Source organism: Palaemon carinicauda, chromosome 41 (assembly GCF_036898095.1).
Source record: "Palaemon carinicauda isolate YSFRI2023 chromosome 41, ASM3689809v2, whole genome shotgun sequence".
Lineage (NCBI taxonomy): Eukaryota > Metazoa > Arthropoda > Malacostraca > Decapoda > Palaemonidae > Palaemon > Palaemon carinicauda.
Genome location: NC_090765.1, coordinates 44,810,274 through 44,831,122, shown reverse-complemented (window position 1 = coordinate 44,831,122; position 20,849 = coordinate 44,810,274). Strand labels below are relative to the sequence as shown.

Sequence of the window (20,849 nt, the reverse complement as noted above, 5' to 3'; positions counted from 1 at the left end):
AGTAGCGAACAAATGTGGATTTAATTAAGTGATATATTTAATACTAAAATTTGCATTTTGTCAAGTAACATATTCAATACTATTCAATATTATCATGAAGAAAATAGAAGAGGAAGGGAAACGGTTTCGGAAATCAGTTAATAAAGATAGAATCATTATTTTTTTGCAGATGATGCCTTAATAATTGCACAGGATATTCATAATGCAAAGCGTAACATTCAGATATTAGTAGAAACTAGTAAAAAATGTGGGTTGGAAAATTAATAAAGAGAAGAGTAATATTATGATTTACAATATGAAAGAAAAGCCAGATAACATAGAGGGAATCAAAGTAGTAGAAAGTTTGACATACTTAGGAATAAAGCTAGACAATAGTAGGAATATATTTAAAACTCAGAAAAGGGTAATGATAGAAAAGGCACAAAAATTAGCTAATCTAACATATACAGTTATAGAGAAAAGTTGCAATAAAGTGATGATAGGAAAAACGTTCTGGAAAAGCATTGCTTTACCATCTATTTTGTATGGAACAAATGTTATAAACCTAACAGACACTGAAATAGAGAAACTACAAAGAATAGAGAATGGGGTATATAGGAAGATTTTAGGTGCCACTAAAAGCACAGCTAATACTGCTCTAAGAGGGGAGATAGGTGCATCTTCTATGAAAACAAGGGTGATGGATGGGGAAGCTGCAGTACTTAAATCGTACCCTGAATGGAAAGAAGGAAATACTGAAAATAATTATCCAGGATATTCAAGAAAAAGAAGGAAGATGGTGGGAAACAACCTGCAAAGTATTTGGAAGATTTAAGTTTAGGTATAAGACAAATAAGAAGAATGAACAAGGCAGAAATAAAAACGGAAACCAGAAAGTGGGATACTGAAAAGTGGAAAGAAGAAATAGAAAGTAAAGTGAGCCTAGAAATATATAGAACGTGGAAGAAAGAAATTAAAGAAGAGTTAATTTATGACAATACATTTGCTTCAGTGATATTTTTTAGAGCAAGAACTAATATGTTAAAACTAAATATTGTAAATAGACACAATGGAGGGAATGTAAACTGTAAATTTTGTGAAAATGAGGAGGAAGATTTGATACATTTTTTGTTATTTTGCCAGGGAATATAGAAAAGAATGGAATAAAGTAATTGAGCTACAACAACCATACGAGGAAGACCCAAAGAAAATAGTGGGATTATTTTTATTTAGTGAAACAAATATATAGAAAATAAAAAAGAAGTATTAAACATAATGTGGAAGAAAAGACAAAACAGTACAAGAAGATAAGCGTTAGAGGCGCCGTTGTAAAGGCTATGCCTCACCCCGGAACCTGAACCTGAACCTGAACTATCTATTACGTAAAGAAATTGTTCAGGAACGTTAGCCTAAATACAATTTAATGCCATCTAACTTAAAAATACTAAGGTTTAGCCTTTGGTAAAATTTATTGGTACAATTTTTACAATAGAACCATTGAAGGAATCGTTGGTTATTAGTATATTTTTATAGTAAAGCTATACTACTGTAGCACTACTTCATCATTCGTTTATTGTACTACTAAACTGATGATAAAATGTAAAAATAGGCTATAAAATTTACTCATACGGCCGCACTTTCTAGAACTCGAGAATATATATTCAAGATATAAGATAGTAAAATTATGTGACAGTTTTCTTTTCTCCAAACTTCCTTTCCAGCATCATGGTCGTATTGCGTTAAGTTTTCAATATTATCTTAGTAAAGAGGGGGAAAACGGGTCTTGTTAGTTTGTGCTACTGAAACATGCATCATAATCTAACTTCTGGCCAAGTTAGAATCTTGTGATTCGTTGACGGTAAAATAATTTCATTAATAATAAGAGAAATTTGTTCGTTTTTTACGGGATGGTAGTGTGTGTGTGGTGTGTTGTGTAAATGTATATATATATATATATATATATATATATATATATATATATATATATATATATATATATATATATATATATATATATATATATATATATAATGTGTGTGTGTTTTCTGAGGGCGAACGGGTAGGTGTTAAAGTAGCATGCTGTACAGTACATGGTTCATAGTTGGTGTTTTGGTTCCTTCCTTCCTCCATGATCCCATTGAATTGCTGATTTAAAAGCAATTTCTTCAAAATAGTTGGCATCGGAAGATGAGAGATATTAACGGTTACAATATATAATTCACTTTAGTAGTGGAATAATTATAATTATACATTAATATTAAAGCACAAATTTACACCATCATCCAGCGACCACCAAATCTAAGTTGTAGGTTATTTCGGGTAAAAAAAGTTTTCATTTTTAATTTAAGAGCAGTATTGATTATTATGGAAGTATGGGAGACATTTATAATATATTTAGAATAGACTCTTATCCATATTACCTAAAAAATCTGAGATTGTCCCAAACCTTTCATGAAAATCCGCCGATGTTGTATTTTTGAAATTTTACAAGTTATCCACCAGAGGCACAAGCAAACCTTCAGCTTAGAAAAAGATATGTCTCTTTACTTCCCTAATACTATTTTCTATCTCTCAGGTGAAGAACACCAAAATATCTCCCAGATTTTTGAGATATCTGAACAAACCGGGAAAAATTCTATAGATTAAATCTAGACGTTAGTTGCTCTCTTTGTTTATAGGTTCTTGATCTGCCATCGGATTCCTCGACATATTCAAGACAGAGTCCGCCGAATGTAATGTGAACGTAGGACTCTCTCTCTCTCTCTCTTCTCTCTCTCTCTCTCTCTCTCTCTCTCTCTCTCTCTCTCAGAAAGACAGGGCCTAAAGAGAGCTCGTTCAAACTGTATACAAGAGGAGGAGATGAAGTGTTCATAGTTTATGGAGGAGGAGAGATAGTGGGAATGTGTATACAAGACAGAGAAGTGGGGAAAGGATTTATGTTGATACATTTGCCTAGTTTACGTGAGGGGGGAATTTCATAAAATTCCGTGGGTTTTAAGGAACGTTGCATGAATTTTCAGAAATAAATGAGTTACCTAAGACTGTCGATGATAATTTTTAAGATGTATTCTCTGCAAGACAATTTATTGTATTGTATGTCCATAGGGTAGGCCAGATATCCGTTTTTTAGAACGTACAGTAATTAAAAGTATTATTATCATTATTATTAGAGCGTTACCTGACTAATTGCTCATCTCCCTGGGTGGTATAATGTTAGTGTGCTCAACATCACAAATTTATACTAACAGGGGATTTTGTTTACGTTTGAATATTACACAGGAATCTTGTTATCCAATTCATCGGGGTTTTTCTATTAAATTTAGAAAGACTTGATATTCGTGTGACTCAATCAACAACCAACCTTCAGTTCGTTCTATGATTCTAATCGGTATTTTTTATGAGTGGAATAATATTATAAACTCAATAAACAATCTTCACTCATTTCAACTAAAATAGGTGCGTTTGTTTGTTTGTTTTCACCTATGATTGTAAAATACAGTTTTGGACATCCTGGCGAAATTCTCATAGAAAATAAATAATCACATATTCATTGTTGCTTAAGGAAAAAAAAAGTCAAAGCGAAAATTGAATTAAAAGGAATTGAATTGAAATATAGACTTTTTTATTCGTTTTAAAACACTGCTGTAAAAATCCCCTCACAATCATTAATATATTTCAAATGAAGCCGTTTCCTTATACTGTATATCTATTGTATAAGGTAAAGTCGTTCCCTTAGTAGCAAATGGTATTGTCTTAGGCGTAGTCCTGGGTAATACCAGATTATGTGTTGGTAAACCTACAGCTCACAAGACTAAACACCTTGAGAGAATGTTAACAAGTTGGACTCGGAAGAAATCTCTCTATTTACCGAAGATTTTCTAGAGCAGGTATATCCTTGCTGGTTATGATCGTTAAGTTAGGGTTTTAAAGCTTCTTAATTGATTTTTTATGCAACGGATTTTGTGCGACGGATTTCAGAGTATAATTATCATAACCAACGATTTGTATATCGGGGAACAGCTTTGTTTAGGTTTTCATCGTGTGATATTTTTGAAATTCTCTCTCTCTCTCTCTCTCTCTCTCTCTCTCTCTCTCTCTCTCTCTCGCGCGCGCGCGCGCGCGCGCGCGCGCCAGAGGTTCTGTGGGAAGTAGTGATAATAGATTGTAAAACTAGTTTGTTGTATGGTATGCATGTTAAAATTATTCTCTCTCTCTCTCTCTCTCTCTCTCTCTCTCTCTCTCTCTCTCTCTCTCTCTCTCTCTCTCTCTCTCTCTCTCTCAATAATGATAGTAATTAAATTTCAACTGCAATATTGTTTCAATAAGCTTTAAAATTTAAATAGTCGCACAGGTGTTTAACGAGAATATGACTCATTAACTGTGAGAATCAGAAAAAAAGGAATAAGAAAGCCAGCTAAAAATGAAATATTGTATTATTAACGATAGTTGTATTACAATATTTTGGCTTCAAAAGCTGCCTTCGATGAATGAGCGCACTACAACACTCAATCTAAGACTAATTTACTGATAGTGGAGATTATAAATTCTAAGTATCATGCGTATTATATTCTATATTGTAAGATTCATATTTTCATTCCGTAAAAAAAGGTCCTATTTACTTGTCAGTGCCATATTCTAATTTACTTCACTGATAAGTAAGGATAAAGCCCTGTGAAGATAAAGAAACATATGCTCATAGACGGCTTTTACAATTCATATTTCTATTTATATATATCTGCCTCTTGTTTACCTCGACTTATTTATCAACTTGTTATTGATAACAATTATATTAAAATTAATTTTGCTACGTAGTATTAGGCTTTCCGAGAGAGAGAGAGAGAGAGAGAGAGAGAGAGAGAGAGAGAGAGAGAGAGATTATATTTCCCCTAAATAGTAAAATTTCCATGATTTTGCAGTAGAAATATGAATGCGTATCTTTTTTTTCTGGAATCACCCCTATGAATGAAAACAGTATAATAATTATATATATATATATATATATATATATATATATAAATATATCCTCCTACGCTTATTGACGCAAAGGGCCTCTGTTAGATTTCGCCAGTCATTTCTATCTTGAGCTTTTAAATCAATACTTCGTCATTCATCATTTACTTCAGGCTTCATAGTCCTCAACCATGTAGGCCTGGGTCTTCTAACTCTTCTAGTGCCTTGCGGAGCTCAGTCAAAAGTGCGAAGAGCATGCCCAAACCATCTTCATCTACCCCTCACCCTGATCTTATCCACATATGGCATTGTTAGCGTCAAGTCTGGTGTCAACGTTCGCATTAACACAAGTGTACGTGTGAATGAGGACCTCAAGTGATGATAGCAATATCACTTACGTGTTGTTTTTTGTGATTTTTTTTCTCCCACTTATTGTCTAACGAACCTTTGGGTATTTTCGACTGACGTAAAAAGGATTTGAGAACTGTCCATAGCTTTCAGGAGGAAGAAAATCTTAGAATTTCTATGATAATGCCAAAACATTTCACTGCACCAATGCAGAAATTAATATTCAAATGGCTTACCACATTTAAGGCGGGACCAGCACGTGGTGTAAATCTTGTAAATATGTTTTATTCAGACAACGCATATTGCGGCCACATAAAAATAAACCTTAAACTAATAAAAATCTTTAGAATCGCTTATTCTATCTTCTTTCTATTCTTATTGTATTTAAAAGTTTTTATAGTTTATATGGGATATGTTTATTTTGATATTGTTACTATTCTTTCAATATTCTATTTTTCCTTATTTGCTTTCCTCACTGGGCTATTTTCCTTGTTGGAGCCCTTGGGTTCATAGCATCCTGCTTTTCCTACTAGGGTTGTAGCTTAGCAAGTAATAATAATAATAATAATAATAATAATAATAATAATAATAATAATAATAATAATAATAATAATGCGCAAGGCAGGCCTATGACAGTGTCAAAATATTATACTTTCAACTCCAGGCTTCAGCCTGCCTTGCCTTTACGAGTTTCCTGAAAACGGTGATCGGACACTGCACCATTCAATTTTGCAAGTACTGCTTGAATGATGGAAGTATTAATAGGAAATTTTTTTTTACCAAGCTGTTAATGTAGGAAAGTTTTTGTTTGGGTCTTATCATCATTATGCCTTTTTTAATATTTGTCAGTAATTTAATTTTTTCTCAAATAATTCAGACCATGGGGTAAAAGTAGTTTACCTCTGCTTCCTGTAAAGGAAACACCTTTAGGGGCCTCTTAGAAAACAAGGATGTCTTAGCCTCTATCTGCCATCTTTAAATCTGACAGTTCTCGCATGCAACATTAAAAACTACTTAAGTAAAATGCAATTGCAAAAGTACGCAGACTATCGCAAACCAATTTCTTTTTCTATACTTATGTGCAAAAATTTAAAATATAATCTTTTTAACGAATTTATTCATTATTTATTTAAATTTTGCTATTCATGCTTAATTCATAATTCTTTAAATTTCTCAAGCAATCGTCCCGATCTTCCTGATAACCGAAATGCTGTTGGGCCCGAAAGCCTAATTGAGATGTCTGCCTTAACGCATGAGGTCGCGCTAATAAAAGTGTCAGGGAAAAAGATAGAATGCGAAAAATCTTTCGCGTGATCGAAGAACTGAGGATTATTTTGGTTGTGGGTTTTCAGATAGCACCAGCGTGCGCTAAGGTAGTGTCTAAATTACTCGGGTAAAAAAAAAAAGGATCAACACCTTTAGTTGCAGCGCCATCCCGAAGTATTTGCATTTTCTTCTTATGCCGTCATCAATGGGAAATAGATTCTTTTTTCTTTGTTATTGTCGATAAATAATTTTAATTTTCTTTGCTAGTCAATAAATAACTTCTTTTTCTGTGCTAGTGTCAATAAATAACTTTATTTTTCTTTGTTAGTGTCAATAAATAACTTCTTTTTCTGTGCTAGTGTCAGTAAATGCAATAAAATCTCTATTTCTAACATTAAAGAAAACATTGGAATGATTTCTCTCTCTCTCTCTCTCTCTCTCTCTCTCTCTCTCTCTCTCTCTCTCTCTCTCTCTCTCGTGTTTGAGAGAACACTGCTGGTGTTAAGAAATAGATTGAAATTTTCTTTTTCTCTCTCTCTTTGCGTCTCACGAAAGACGTATCACCGATATCAATAAGGAGTAAATGGCAACTTTCTTAATACCCCGTTCTCAAAACGCTTGATTTACCGATACACCGGACAAGTCGTTTGTCATCATTTTGCGATATTTATAAGGGATAGCCATTCAAGGTGATTCGTTTACTAAGGCGAACTTGCCACTTTTTCTTCTGCGGGGCAAATGTGTTTTTCTCCAGTCTCAAATAAGGATGCTGATGGATATATGTGGGAGGCACATACCTCCAGCCGATCCAGTTTTTCTTATTGTGTTTGCAAACACATACACAAACAATACACACACACACACACACACACACACACACACACATATATATATATATATATATATATATATATATATATATATATATATATATATATATATATACACATATATATATATGTGTGTGTGTGTGTTTTGGGACACAGTTTCTCTCTATGCTACGCTCTTTCAGTGGTTTATTTTGAGCCCAGATTCTGCAATAGTCAACCCAGACAGAAATACTGATGATTATTCTGGTTAGGATACCTGGGATGTCCCTTCATCGGTAGTTCATAATTGATCGTAATATTTGTAGAAGCTGATGTATAAAATGAATTATAAACTTATGCAAATTAGCAATCTCTTAATAAAGACAAAGTTTTGTCGGAACAGTGCTGTAGTTGATAAAGCATGAAGAAAAGGAATAACCATCGTTCATTAAACCAAAGGCTTATTCTAAAAATTGCAGAAGCTGAGGAAATATGAAGATTCCCGCGGAAACACATTAATGCCATCGCCTTCAATGGATGGATATATATATATATGTATATATATATATATATATATATATATATATATATATATATATATATATATATATATATATATATATATATATATATATATATAATTGTTTTGGTGTGGACAATAATGGATCTGTGAAATTCGTTTGTTAAACAGAATTGTTAGGATGAAGCAGGAGATTTTTTATCACTTAAACCTATTTTTGCTATTGATGATACGAAAATATTTTAGCTCAGCACTCCAAAAACGGTGTCCACGCATAACACCCTAATACCGAGAACTGTGAAGTGGAATATCTGTCCATATGTGTATCTGGGTAATGAAAATCCGGACAGGTAGGTCAAACAATTCCATAATTTCTGGGGATGATCAAGATATGGTAAAGGAAAGAAAATAGTGTTACAAATGGAATTCTTTGACAAGATAATTCATATGAGGATGTAAGATGGGTAATTTTCAAATCTTTCTATTACTTTATGTACTGTTCATTACTTTGATCATATTATACAAGACTACGAAATTTCATGGTTGAGTTTCAATATCATGAAACAAGTAATGGGAGTTCCACAGGACAATGGTGCATCACTCTTGTTTGCCTTTCTTGGAGTGAAGACCTCGAATAAGCTTATGAACACCCTCCAGAGCTATAAGCTCGCATTCCTTTATTAAAATGTTGAACAATGTATAGTTCATTTATGTCTAAATCCTCAGATTGACCTATGCAAATATTGTACTTATAGAATAGTGGAGTTTAGAATATTTTGGGTGATTAAGTACAGTATGTATGTGTATATGTGAATTGGTGTATTTATGCATATGTGTATGATAATAATTACGTTAAAGTAACTTCTGGACGCCAATGTATTGATATTTTGTAATATCTTAAATTTCTTAAAACGGTACTTATAACTGTGAACTAAATTGTGTATGTGTTACTGGATTTCAAAGTTTAACTGTAAACAGTTTCTCAATTTAAACAACTTTCCTTATTTGTATATGGCATATGCTCTAACAATGCATTATTATTATTAAACATGTCAATATTCGATATATTTGATTGATGTTCATGATAACCAGTAGACGAGTTTTTCGTCTCATGGTTGCCTCTGAAAATTCCTCCATTGTTTTTTCTCATGATATTAACCAAGATTCCCATTTAGATACTGAATATAGTTTCTTCGATTCCTTATTTTTTTCTTCTTGCTAAGCCGCAGTATCAGTACAGTCAATCGTCCAGTCATTCAACATGTTCCATTATGCTAATCATTTACCTGATACATAAGATCCTTTGCAATAAATGCCAGGAAGGGAAATGCTTGCCCATTTTAAAATTAGGGGCGGTTTGTTTTTACTCTTAACCATCCTTGAGATTCATGTTCTAATATTTTGTGGTTTCATATTCCTTTTTAAAGAAAGAAATAGTTCCTGGAACAGAGAGAGAGAGAGAGAGAGAGAGAGAGAGAGAGAGAGAGAGAGAGAGAGAGAGAGAGAGAGAGAGAGAGAGAGAGAGCTGGCTTACAATGCTAGCTCCAAAAATTATTGCCTAATATTAGAGTAACAGTTTATTTTTGTTATCAAGATTTGCCAAGGCAATTCTTCCTATAATAATTTCACTTGGTTCTTTATTAGTCTAATTTATAAACATGTCTATATAATTAACCTTCATCATATTCTTTGAACGCTTAATTGCTCTCATTGTTGCTCTGTGCCACTCCTTCAGAGCAACTCCATTGATAAGACTTCATCAGTGTAGATTAGCGTAGTACTTAAGTTCTCATGCACATTCATAGGAAATTATTATTATTATTATTATTATTATTATTATTATTATTATTATTATTATTATTTTTATTATTACTTGCTAGTCTACAATCCTAGTTGGAAAAGCAGGATGCTATAAGCCCAGGGGCTCCAATAGGGAAAATATCCCAGTGAGGAAAGGAAACAAGGAAAAAATAAAATATTTTAAGAACAGTGAAAATATAAAAATAAACATTCCTTATATAACCTATAAAAATTTTAATAAAAACAAGAGGAAGAAAAAATAAAATATTTTAAGGACAGTAAAAATATAAAAATAAACATTCCTTATATAACCTATAAAAATTTCAATAAAACAAGAGGAAGAGAAATTACATACTCTAGAATAGTGTGGCCGAGTGTACCCTCAAGCAAGATAATTCTAACCCAAGACAGTGGAAGTCCATGTTACAGAGGCTATGGCAATACCCATCACTAGAGAACAATGGTTTGAATTTGGAATGTCCTTCTCCCGGAAGTTATTGTTGATTTGTCATAAATATTGTTTGGCCGTAAGATATTTTAGATTTCCAGGAAGGAAATGTCGAGTTTCTTTTTATTTTAGCTGTAAGAAAATCGTAACTTTAGTTCACTTAAGACAACTAATTTTTTTTTTCACGTTATATTTTCTTTTTCTTTTTTTAATATTTCCTCTATTTGAGCTGAGATTAAATTGCAAGAGGTGATGTGAAAATCTAGCCTTTTGGATGTAAAGAAAAAAATAGAGTTAAGCATGTTTCCCTTTTTATTTTATTTTCTCCGGTTTTGGTCTACAAATTTAGTATTGCACGCTTATTTAAAAAAAAATAAGAAACGAGTAAGAATAGAAATTAACATTTGGTTCTGAGGTATATACTACGATTTATTAGTTCTGTGTTTGAAAGTATCCGTTTACCTCACTGCCAAAGCTTCAATCTTGATAGCTGCCAGAATTCCCTTTACTTTCACTACGCTTTAAGGCTCTGCTCCCCGCATACCTTCTACTTTCTTCGGCTCTGCAAAACACATTTTCTATCGCAAATAATTTAGCTATGCCGAGCTATACAGCACTTTCCACTGAGCTGGGATTACCTTACCACAGTAGATTTTTACTTTGCAGTGCCAGTTGATTCGTCATCACTTTTAAATGGTTCAAAATATATCGTTTCATTCATTACAATGAAGACAAACGTCTCCGATTTCAAATTATTCATTGATGTAGTAATTATCTATGGTAATTAGGGCAATCGAATATGTAGATGTAATGTAAATAGAAACGAATATGTAGCCAGTACAAATCGATAAACGTTTACACTTTGGCTCGATAACTAAATTTTGGATTATAAAGTTGAACTCATAAAGTAGTGCCATAGCCTCCGTACCATGGTCTTCCACTGTCTAGGGTTAGAGTTCTCTTGCTTGAGGGTACACTCGGGCACACTATTCTGTCTAATTTCTCTTCCTCTTGTTTTGTTAAAGTATTTATAGTTTATATAGGAAATATTTTAATGTTGTTACTGTTCTTAAAATATTTGATTTTTCCTTGTGTCTTTTCCTCACTGGGCTATTTTCCCTGTTGGGGCCCCTGGGCTTATAGCATCCTGCTTTTTCATCTAGGGTTGTAGCTTAGCAATTAATAATAATAATAATAATAATAATAACAACAACAAGATGCTTATGGAATACAATCGTATCGTAACCGAATCAACACGTTGAGGTATTTTGACTAATGCCATAAGAACTATTGCAACACAGTAAGTCCATTAGTATGAATTTGTCTTATGAAAAAGAGGATTACATGGTTCGAATAAGACTCATGTTAAGTGGACCCATTATTCTATCTGTTATTTTTATTTCTTTAAGAACTTTTGACCTTATACAATTGAATGTAAGTTTCACCATTGTTTTTTTTTCTTCTAAAATACATATACAAGTATGCATACTGCACTCCATAACACTCATAAATATATCTACCAACATCGTTCTAATTGCATTCGGAATATGACAATCTTGATGGGCAAGGTATAAAATCTGAAAAATATTAGGGTGTATAGTATATTAAAGATGAAACTAATTGTAGGAAAGTCTACGGTAATACAACACCCCAATTGGGTAATTGTTGCAGCCTGTCACTTCGGGGGAAAATGGATCCTTATATATTAGTTGGCGACAAACACAGGCGATATTAATATTATTCATGCATAGTATATATATATATATATATATATATATATATATATATATATATATATATATATATATATATACATACATACACATATATACATACAGTATATATGAGTTTTATTGAGTATTGCACGTACTTATGTAGTGGAACTTCTTTGCACTTGAATACTATAACATTCCATCATACAAAGTAATTATCTACAAACACTAGGTAAAATAATGCGATAGTTTACTTAACCCTAGTGTGATTAATACGTAACTTGAATAATAACAGCTTTTAATGATAAAGTGTGTAGAGTCTAGTAAGCAAATAGATTTGCAATTCCAAAGTTTTCTCCTGTTGAAATAATTATCTTTAAATTTAAATCTTCCTCCAAATTTCTATACTTACTTATTTCCCTCGTTAAATAGAATATCGTATTATTCCAGTGATACGTAACGCAATATGTATTTTTCTTATATTCTCTACATTATATTTGTTTATATTATGTATGTAAATGTCAATATTATTTATTCTATTATAATGTGTAACTTTTACTTCCTTTTCCAGTGGTGTTTGCTCGTGTACGGAAAGTAACCCACACGCCAGATGGCCTCACTGCCTACAAGGTCAAGGTCAAGAGAATATTGAAGGTAAAGTGATTAAACTTTATGGTTGATGAGCACTATAATCACATTCCAACAATGTTTTGTTAAAAAGCATGTACAATAGAAAAATCAATTCCAGCTTTAGTGAACTGTATTCCTAACTCTTTTTTTTCTAGACTATGTGATCCTCCTTACTGTTTTTTTTTTTTTTTTTGAAGTACCTCTATATCAAATTAGTTGTTCTCTAACTTAGTTCTTCGTTACTTATATTTTTATAGTCTTTCATCAGCATCAGTTGGTTAAACAAAACTAATCTCCCTTTACTACAATTCACACCGCTTTTGAATAAACTTTGAATTTCTCTACTTTGAAGAATAATTTTTTATCGTACAATGAGGAAAAGATACTCAACCTCACCACCTACTACTAAAAAGGATTCTGATCCCATGAGAATTTCTCAAGTGTTACTTGTATAACCTTCCTTATTCCTTCCATTCTGGTGGAATCTATTGTTAGAATATCATACTCTTTTTACTCCATTTACAGTCGATTCCTCTGTCAGCAATATCAGTAACATAAATGATGATATGATAATTAATCCTTAAATCTACATAGGTTCCTTTACACTTAAATTATTCCCTGTATTACTGCTTTGTAGTAAGTAAAGCAAACATGCTATGAAATGCATTTTTAAGTGCTACTTCTTGCTCGCACTTTCATTGATTTATGAAATATATTATCCATACTCTTCTTCTTTCCCACCGTTATCCCTAAAGTAAGGGGTCGGTTCCTGATGCGCCCTCTCCAATGCCTTCCATCAAAGGCATCCTCTTCCACCAAACCTCTTCTCTCCATATCATTCATCACCTTATCTCGCTATCTAATTTTCTGTCTCCCTCTTGATTTTCTCCCCCTAACAGGTTCCTCCCAAGCTCTCCTCACTCCTTCCCCACCATCCATCCTTAACACGTGCCCATGCCATTTCAGTCGTGACACTTATCATCTCGGTATTACTACACCTGCCATTCTTCTTATGTCATCATTTTCCAATCTTTCAAATAGTGATATTTGCATAATTCACCTTAGCATTCTCATCTTCGTTCTTTCAAGCTTTGCTTCCTCTTTTCGTCTTAAGCCAAAGTTTCTGGTCCATACATTAACACTAGTATTATTACTGTGCTATATATCTTGACTTTTACCTTTTCCTATCACATACTACTCCAGCTACCTCCCCCACACTCTCCTCATGCTGATTTTATCCTATTCTCAACTTCAGCCTCACATCCTCCCTCCTGATTTCTTGTTGATCTCATGTATCTAAATCGTTCTAATTGTTTTTTTAACTGCTCTTCTACTTTCATGTATGGCTATCCTGTCCCTACCTTCCTTACTGCTACCCATGGCTTCAGTCTTATCCACGTTCACCCTGAAACCACCCTTTTTCAAAGTCTCTTGCCACTCTTCAATCCTTCTCTGTAATTCTTCCTCATTTTCACCAGTAATCACCAAATCATCTCTAAATAGCAACTCCCACATCTCTTCCTTTCTGATCCCTTCACTTAACACATCCAAGACCAACACAAATAAAAACGGGCTTAATGCTGACCCCAGATGTAATCAAACACTAACTTCAAATGTTTCTGATTCTCCAATAGCTGTTATTACTTTTGTCCTTGTTCTCTTGTAAATAATCTCTACCTTTCTAACCAACTTCTGGACTTTCTTATTCCTCAAGCACCAAATCATCACTTCTCTTGGTATTCTGTCATAACCATTCACTAAATCTACAAAAGCACAGAAGAGCTTCTGGTTTCCCTCTTGTATCTTTTCCTGCAACTGCCTTACTGTAGAGATGGCATCCACAGTCCCTCTCCCCCCTCATGAATCCATACTGCTGTTTCCCAATCTTCACAATCTCTCATCTAGTACCCTCTCTAACACTTTCAAACCATGTTCTATTAATTTAATTACCCTGTAGTTACTGCATTCCATGATGTCACCTTAAAGCTTAAATATAGATACCATTAGACTCTCCTTTAAGTCTTTAGGCATTATTTCCTCTTCCCCTGTTGCTCTCAATAAATCCAGCATCCATTCTTCCCCCTCTGTAGCTAGTATCTTAACCATTTCAATTTGAAACTCTTGATGGGTCATTCTACTCAATGCCCGCTTCACTTCTGTACTCTATCTCCATCACTGTCCCCTCCACCCTTTGTGCTTTTCTCAGCTCCTCTTTCTCATTTTCGGTATTCAATAGTTGCTCATTACATTCTCTCTATCTCCTCTTAATGTCATCATCCCTATGCAGTATATTTCCATCTCTATCCCTGATGACTACCAGTTGCCCCAAATCCTGTCTTTGCCTTTTCCTCGTGTTTGAAATCTTATAGTTATCCCTTTCTCTGTCCTTTGTTCCTATCCTTTCATTTAACTGCTTTACTGTTCTTCCAATAGATTATCTATAATCCTAATGTTTAATATCACATATGCTCTCGTATAATTGCTCCATGCAGCTGCAGTGCCATTAAAGTTATATTCATATATTCTCATCTTGTATATTGCAATTAGAAGTTAGTGTTTACATTTCCAAATAAAAAAGTTTCTGTCTTTTTTCTTAATAATAATCAATGCGTTACTGAAATTTGCTGCCTTGAATCTTTATAGTACCCTGCTCTTTAACACAGTCCTAAAAATCAACATATTTAACATTTTGCAGAGCAAATGAATACACTTTTATATAGTCAAATTAATATTTAAAAACTTTTATGTATCTTATACATGTGAATGTTACTGTATCTGTTATTTCATATGCATGCTTAGCTTCTTCATACTTTCAGCATTTAATAAATTGATTTTTTATATATTTTTTTTTCTAATTGGAATCTGTTACTCTTTGTTATTCACTTTTAACTTCCACCCTTCAACAGGCGTCAGAGAAAGTGCAGTTGATCCTCCAGAAGGGATTGATATACACTATCCCAGGGACCTGTGCGATGGAGCTGGAATCACGAACGAGTCAAGTCATCACTGGCAATGTGCAAGGTGGAAAACCCTGGACCAATCTGTGTCACTTTGCTAAACCCTGGCGAAGTCTCTCTAGCAAGATGAAGAAAGGTTTCAGACTTCTGTACGAAAGAGGATGCGACTGTCCAGTAAGTTTATTTCAGAGTGCCGTATTTAGTTTCATTTCATTACATACTTTTATATCAGATCAGGGGATTTATCTTTACAGTATGTATATGAAATTTAGGGCCATTTCCAATACAGTAGCTATTCAACAAAATCTGGTTAGACTTTTCAAGTGGGAAACATTGAAAATACAATATTTATTTTTAAAATAAAATTAATCAAGCAACCAACCATTACAAAGTACTGTACCCAATAGTGTATTTGTAATTCAGATTCTTAAAATTAATATATGTTGCATATGACTATACATACAGTGTTCCTGTGAGCCTCATGCATGGCTATAGATTTAATAACATACATCAGTTACTAATAAGACAATAAAAAAATTAGATAAACTTTGAAATTTTAATATTTTAGTGATGACACTATTAGCTATAGTTCTCTTACTAGTTATTCTTGAGTTGCATGAAATATAATAATTATGCCTCTTAAAGGCCCATAGGGTTACAAGGGGGCTATCACTTCACTGCACAGTTGCTAAAAAAGTAGTAACATGAGAGAACTCCCCAAGTGAAATAAGCCCTGCCTCTTACCCACCTCCATGGATGAGGAGCAGAGGTCCATGTTCTTCAGTGGGAATATTTTGCCCAAGGCTACGCAGTAGCCTTTCTCAGTGGCTTCTCTGACAAAGAGAGGTTAAGGGGAAGTCCATAATCTGTGCTAGAGAAGCTGTAATCGGAGATGTGCCCTTTCTATAACACCAATCAAAGAAAATGGTCCACATACTTGGTAAAAGAGGCCTATCATAGGTCCCATAGGTCCCCAAACCTCTTCTGAGCAGTCCTTTGCAAAAAGCCTTCCTCTTGGAGATGTATAAATTTTCTAACTGTGAAGTTCAATCAACTTGACAAAAAAGTGTTTTCTAAGGGGTTGTTTTCTTACAAGCTCAACTGTATGTGCTAAGAGATCGGGATTTCACTTGTCGCGTGTCCAACTGGGAGCCACCAGGATCATTCCGAGGCCTGGCATGATCAGCACTCCATTGATTAGCCACCAAATTAGGCTCAATGGGGGAAAGTCATAGGCGTCCAGGTGATCTCATGGGTATTGGACAGTGTCCTCAAACACTTCCCATGGTTCTGAAATGGGAAAACAGAAAAGTGTGAGTTTCCTTTTTAGTCATGTGGCAAATAGGTTGATTTCCAGTGATCCCCAGAGAGCAAGAAGGCTTTCTGCCATATCAGGAAGGGACCACTCTGAACCTACAACTTGCCCCTGGTGACTAATTGTATCTACAAGAACATTCCTCATGTCTGGAACGAACCTTGCTGACAGCTCTTCAAAACTGACCACTGCCCAGATGTGCACCTGCTTTGTTAATACTCCCTACTTGCTTATTAATGTATGCTACAACCTTGGTGTTATTGCTCATCAACACTACTGAGCTCCTTATCAAACTCTGTTGGAAAGCCTGCAGTGCTAGGAATGCTGCACACATTTCCGACGGGCTGATCTGCAAGTGCTTTTCTTTTTGGGTACCACATTCCTCCTTGGATACATCTGAGAACAGAAGCATCTAAGGAGATTGGGAGGGGGGGACTTCCCTAGTTTGGAATGGAGATCACTTGGGTGTGAGACTACTTTTCCTGATTTATCACAATACAAAGTACCTAGATCACGACAAAAGAGTAAACAGTCCCGATCCTGATGCAAATGCCTCTCAGAAGAGACCAGGGTCACTACCTCAAAAGATGTTTGAAAGGGCCCATGTTGAGATCTGAGTGAACACTTAGAGAGCAGTGGGCAGTCCAAAGCTCAGGGCTTTTAACTAATAGCCTGCAATATATAAAAAAAACAGACTTTCTGAATTTTCAAGATTTGACAAATCCTGAGTTGTGGCGAAGTAGGCGACTGCACCAGACCTCTGGTCAATCGAGGAAGCCGACTGGAGGCTGAAGAGAATTCCATGGTTCTAGACTCAGGAGATTAGAAGACAGAGGGGATTAGATGACAGTGCCCTCAGTCTCGAGTTTTTCCACAGGCAAACCCATTATCAATGCAAAAACTACAGGCACACATCCTCAGGCTCGTAGAATCTCTTCTGTTGAGCGAGTGTGGGAGGCAATATCTCGCTTGACTAGCTAGATCTCAATGAATCCTCTTTCCCCAAGATTTGAGAATTTACACTGTCCAAGGCCAAGCAAGCAAGTTCTAACCGTGGCAACTCAAGTGAGGTCTTTGATCCTTAAGGAGTGCTAAAACGACAATCAATGCCTGGCAACCCATTCTCATGGGAGCTACAGTAGCCTCCAAGATTGTTAGTCTCTCGATAAATAAGCACTCTGTCTTCTCGGGAATCTCCGCCTCCAATAGAACCAAGTCAGACGGCATTGGGGTGTTGAAAACCTGAGACTCCTCTCCCCTCACAAGGAAGGTCTCACCAATCACCTTAGATGATAGCGTTTTCTTCAGGGAGCACACATGATACAGACAGAAAATGGAACCGGAAGTGTACCCTGAAGATGAAGATTTTTTTTCTTGCCCCTTTGGTCCAGATACAGGCTCTTGCTTAAAAATCCCTGCAGAGGTTGAAAGTGGCCTAATCTGTAATCTTCTTCCCTTTCAGAAACTGAACTGCCTTTTGCATTCACACCCCAGAGACTGATGAATTATAATACCCCTCTTTATGTCAGTTCTAATTTTACGTTGCTCATTCTTAAATATTAAATACAAAAATAAAAACCATGTTACACTGTTTCACCCGACCTTATGTTGGTTTCTATGTCATAAAATACTGTACAGTACTTCACGTGGAAGCTTATTATCTTAGGTCCCATTTTTGGTTTTTATAAAATGATGGCAGGTTGTGGTACTTTTTCATGTTTAGTATACTGTATGTATCAGAAACATATGACCTTTTATCAGGTGAAAATCCAGACTACGTTGAACATGTTCAGTATACTATATGTATAGGAAACATATGTCACTTTATCAGGCGAAAATCTGACCTACATCAAAAAGCGACTTTTATGTGATTTAGCCTCTGTGATGCATGTTGGTGAGCTCATACCAGTTACCAGGTGGTGAAGGGTCTTCTTACCAATCATTTGTTTGTGATGGAATATACTTGTCCTTGTAAGTGCGCTGAGAGTAGTCCTGGGTAGCCAGTCGTTCTTATTCCCGATCGCATGTGAACGTGGGTGTTGACTGATCTCATGGGGGAAAAACAGGTGATCTCATAAAAGCAAGCAACAGATAAACTTATTCCCTACCATATGAGTGTATGTGAGCGTCTATGGTGACCTGGTAATGATCATGCGGTGACTGACTATGAGGAGACTAAAGATCATATTTCCGATCATGTTTACGTAATGGAATATCTCATCACTCATAAAAGCGAGGAGACCAAACCTTGCTTCCAAAGTGGGCAATGGTTGATTCTGACAAACAGTATCCCTCAGTACCAGACTGAGCACTGATAGCAGGAGTATAATCCCTATCTGTCAGTTTTCAGTACCGCACTGTCTTTCTCTCCTGTGCAAGAGAAGAGAGATTGGTCAAGCATTCAAAAATTTAGGGAAGAAAGTCTGAGTACTTTATCCTGACTGAGAGTACTCGGTTCGGAAGGGAACTGGACACTGTTAAAGCAAGAGCATACACTCCTGTACCTTTTACCAAGACATCTTCCCAGTCTGGGTTGGTTCTTGGTACTGCACCTTCACTCCCAGGCATGTACAGGGAGAGATTGGTCGGAGTTTCACGTTACTCCTGAAAAATCTAACAAAGATGAGGCTGAGGAAGAATGAGAAAAGGAGGAGGAATGCTAACACTTCTTGTTGGCACACTTCTTTGGGGTCAAGGTCTTGGAAACCTACGACAATGCTCCAACAGAGGAAGAGGACACAGGAATACCAACTTCCTTAAACAGGTTTAAGTTGTTGTCAGAGTCCAATAGCCACACATGACGAGGTGATGACTGCAAAGTCATGCCCCCCTGCAAAAGGCACAAGAATGATCAAATTTATGGCAGGTTTGCACGTAAACCTTTACACATTTGCTTTACCCAGAAAAATTGCGTATCCTTTATCCTTGTACTTTTTATTTATTTAGGTTTACCCAAATAAAATAGCACGTCTTCACACATCCATTTATTCTACAAAGAAAATACTAAAAATTAAAATAGCCAAAATTCGAGAGGTACCAAGAGAACAGTACATGTACTGCTTAGTCAAAGCAAGTGTATAGGTGACTGACGGATGGATGGGGCTTACCCTCCACTCCCATTTCAAATTTTTAACACCCTTTCCAACTTTGCGGGAGTCATACTGTATTCCCATTAAAGGATGATGCAGCATATTTTTGTAGAAGAAAATTATTTAAAATATTTGGAACCTATGTACTGTAATGCTAAGAGATGAAAAAAAAAGGATTGAAAAAATTTCACTATATAACTCAAAATAATATACAGTATTGTACTGTATACAGGAATAAAAATTTAAATTTAGGAATTCAGGTGAATAAAATATACTGTACAGTATAGTGTACTAAGGGATTTAAGTCCAAGTCGCATCCTCGGCAAATTGGGCTCGTTAGTAAATACCCGGTATTAACCACAGTTTGGAACTTAAATACTGAATTATTTACTCAGTAGAGGCTTACTGCTCATGGTTTTCACACAAGGTACTATAGTCAATTTCTTTTAGCGATGCAGATTTGCACCGACTCGGAGCGGTGCCCTTTTAGCTCGGAAAAGTTTCCTGATCGCTGATTGGTTGGACGAGATAATTCTAACCAATCAGCGATCAGGAAAATTTCCCGAGCTTAAAGGGCACTGCTGCGAGTCGGTGCAAATCTGCCTCAATAAAAGAAATGGACTATAGTCATCCTTATTTCACATGACCTTTAATTTAATTTGGGGGTTTAGTAAGTTATTTTAGATACATAGAAAGTAGTATATAACCAATTCCTGATGCAAATCTAATCCTTAATACTTCCTTTGCAGATTATGTCTTGTGCTTTCTGGGAGGACTGCCCTAAGGCCAGTTTTATGTGTGCATGGGAAACTTCCAATGAAGAAAATGACTGCCAGGGGCGACATGCAGTAAGTTCACTTTTTCATATAATTTTAGTTATCATTACTCCAATTTCCAGATTATTTGTAGTGTTTTTGCAGCTAAGAAAAGTTTCTTGTCTGCAAAATAGTACAGGTTTATCATAAAAGGAAACAAAAATGTTATTTTCATTAGTAAAATAAATTTTTGAATATACTTACCCGATGA

General features: G+C 35.1%; 1 protein-coding gene across 2 annotated transcripts in view; it reads left to right on the top strand.

Annotated features, from left to right (window-relative positions):
* Nucleotides 1-20,849, top strand: part of Timp (Tissue inhibitor of metalloproteases) — a 207,081-nt gene that overhangs the window by 172,065 nt on the left and 14,167 nt on the right. For both annotated transcript variants that reach the window (XM_068364601.1, XM_068364600.1), the window contains exons 3-5: nucleotides 12,404-12,486; nucleotides 15,369-15,593; nucleotides 20,573-20,671. In XM_068364601.1, the coding sequence (XP_068220702.1) occupies nucleotides 12,404-12,486; nucleotides 15,369-15,593; nucleotides 20,573-20,671 (407 nt within the window). The remainder of the gene's footprint in view (nucleotides 1-12,403; nucleotides 12,487-15,368; nucleotides 15,594-20,572; nucleotides 20,672-20,849) is intronic.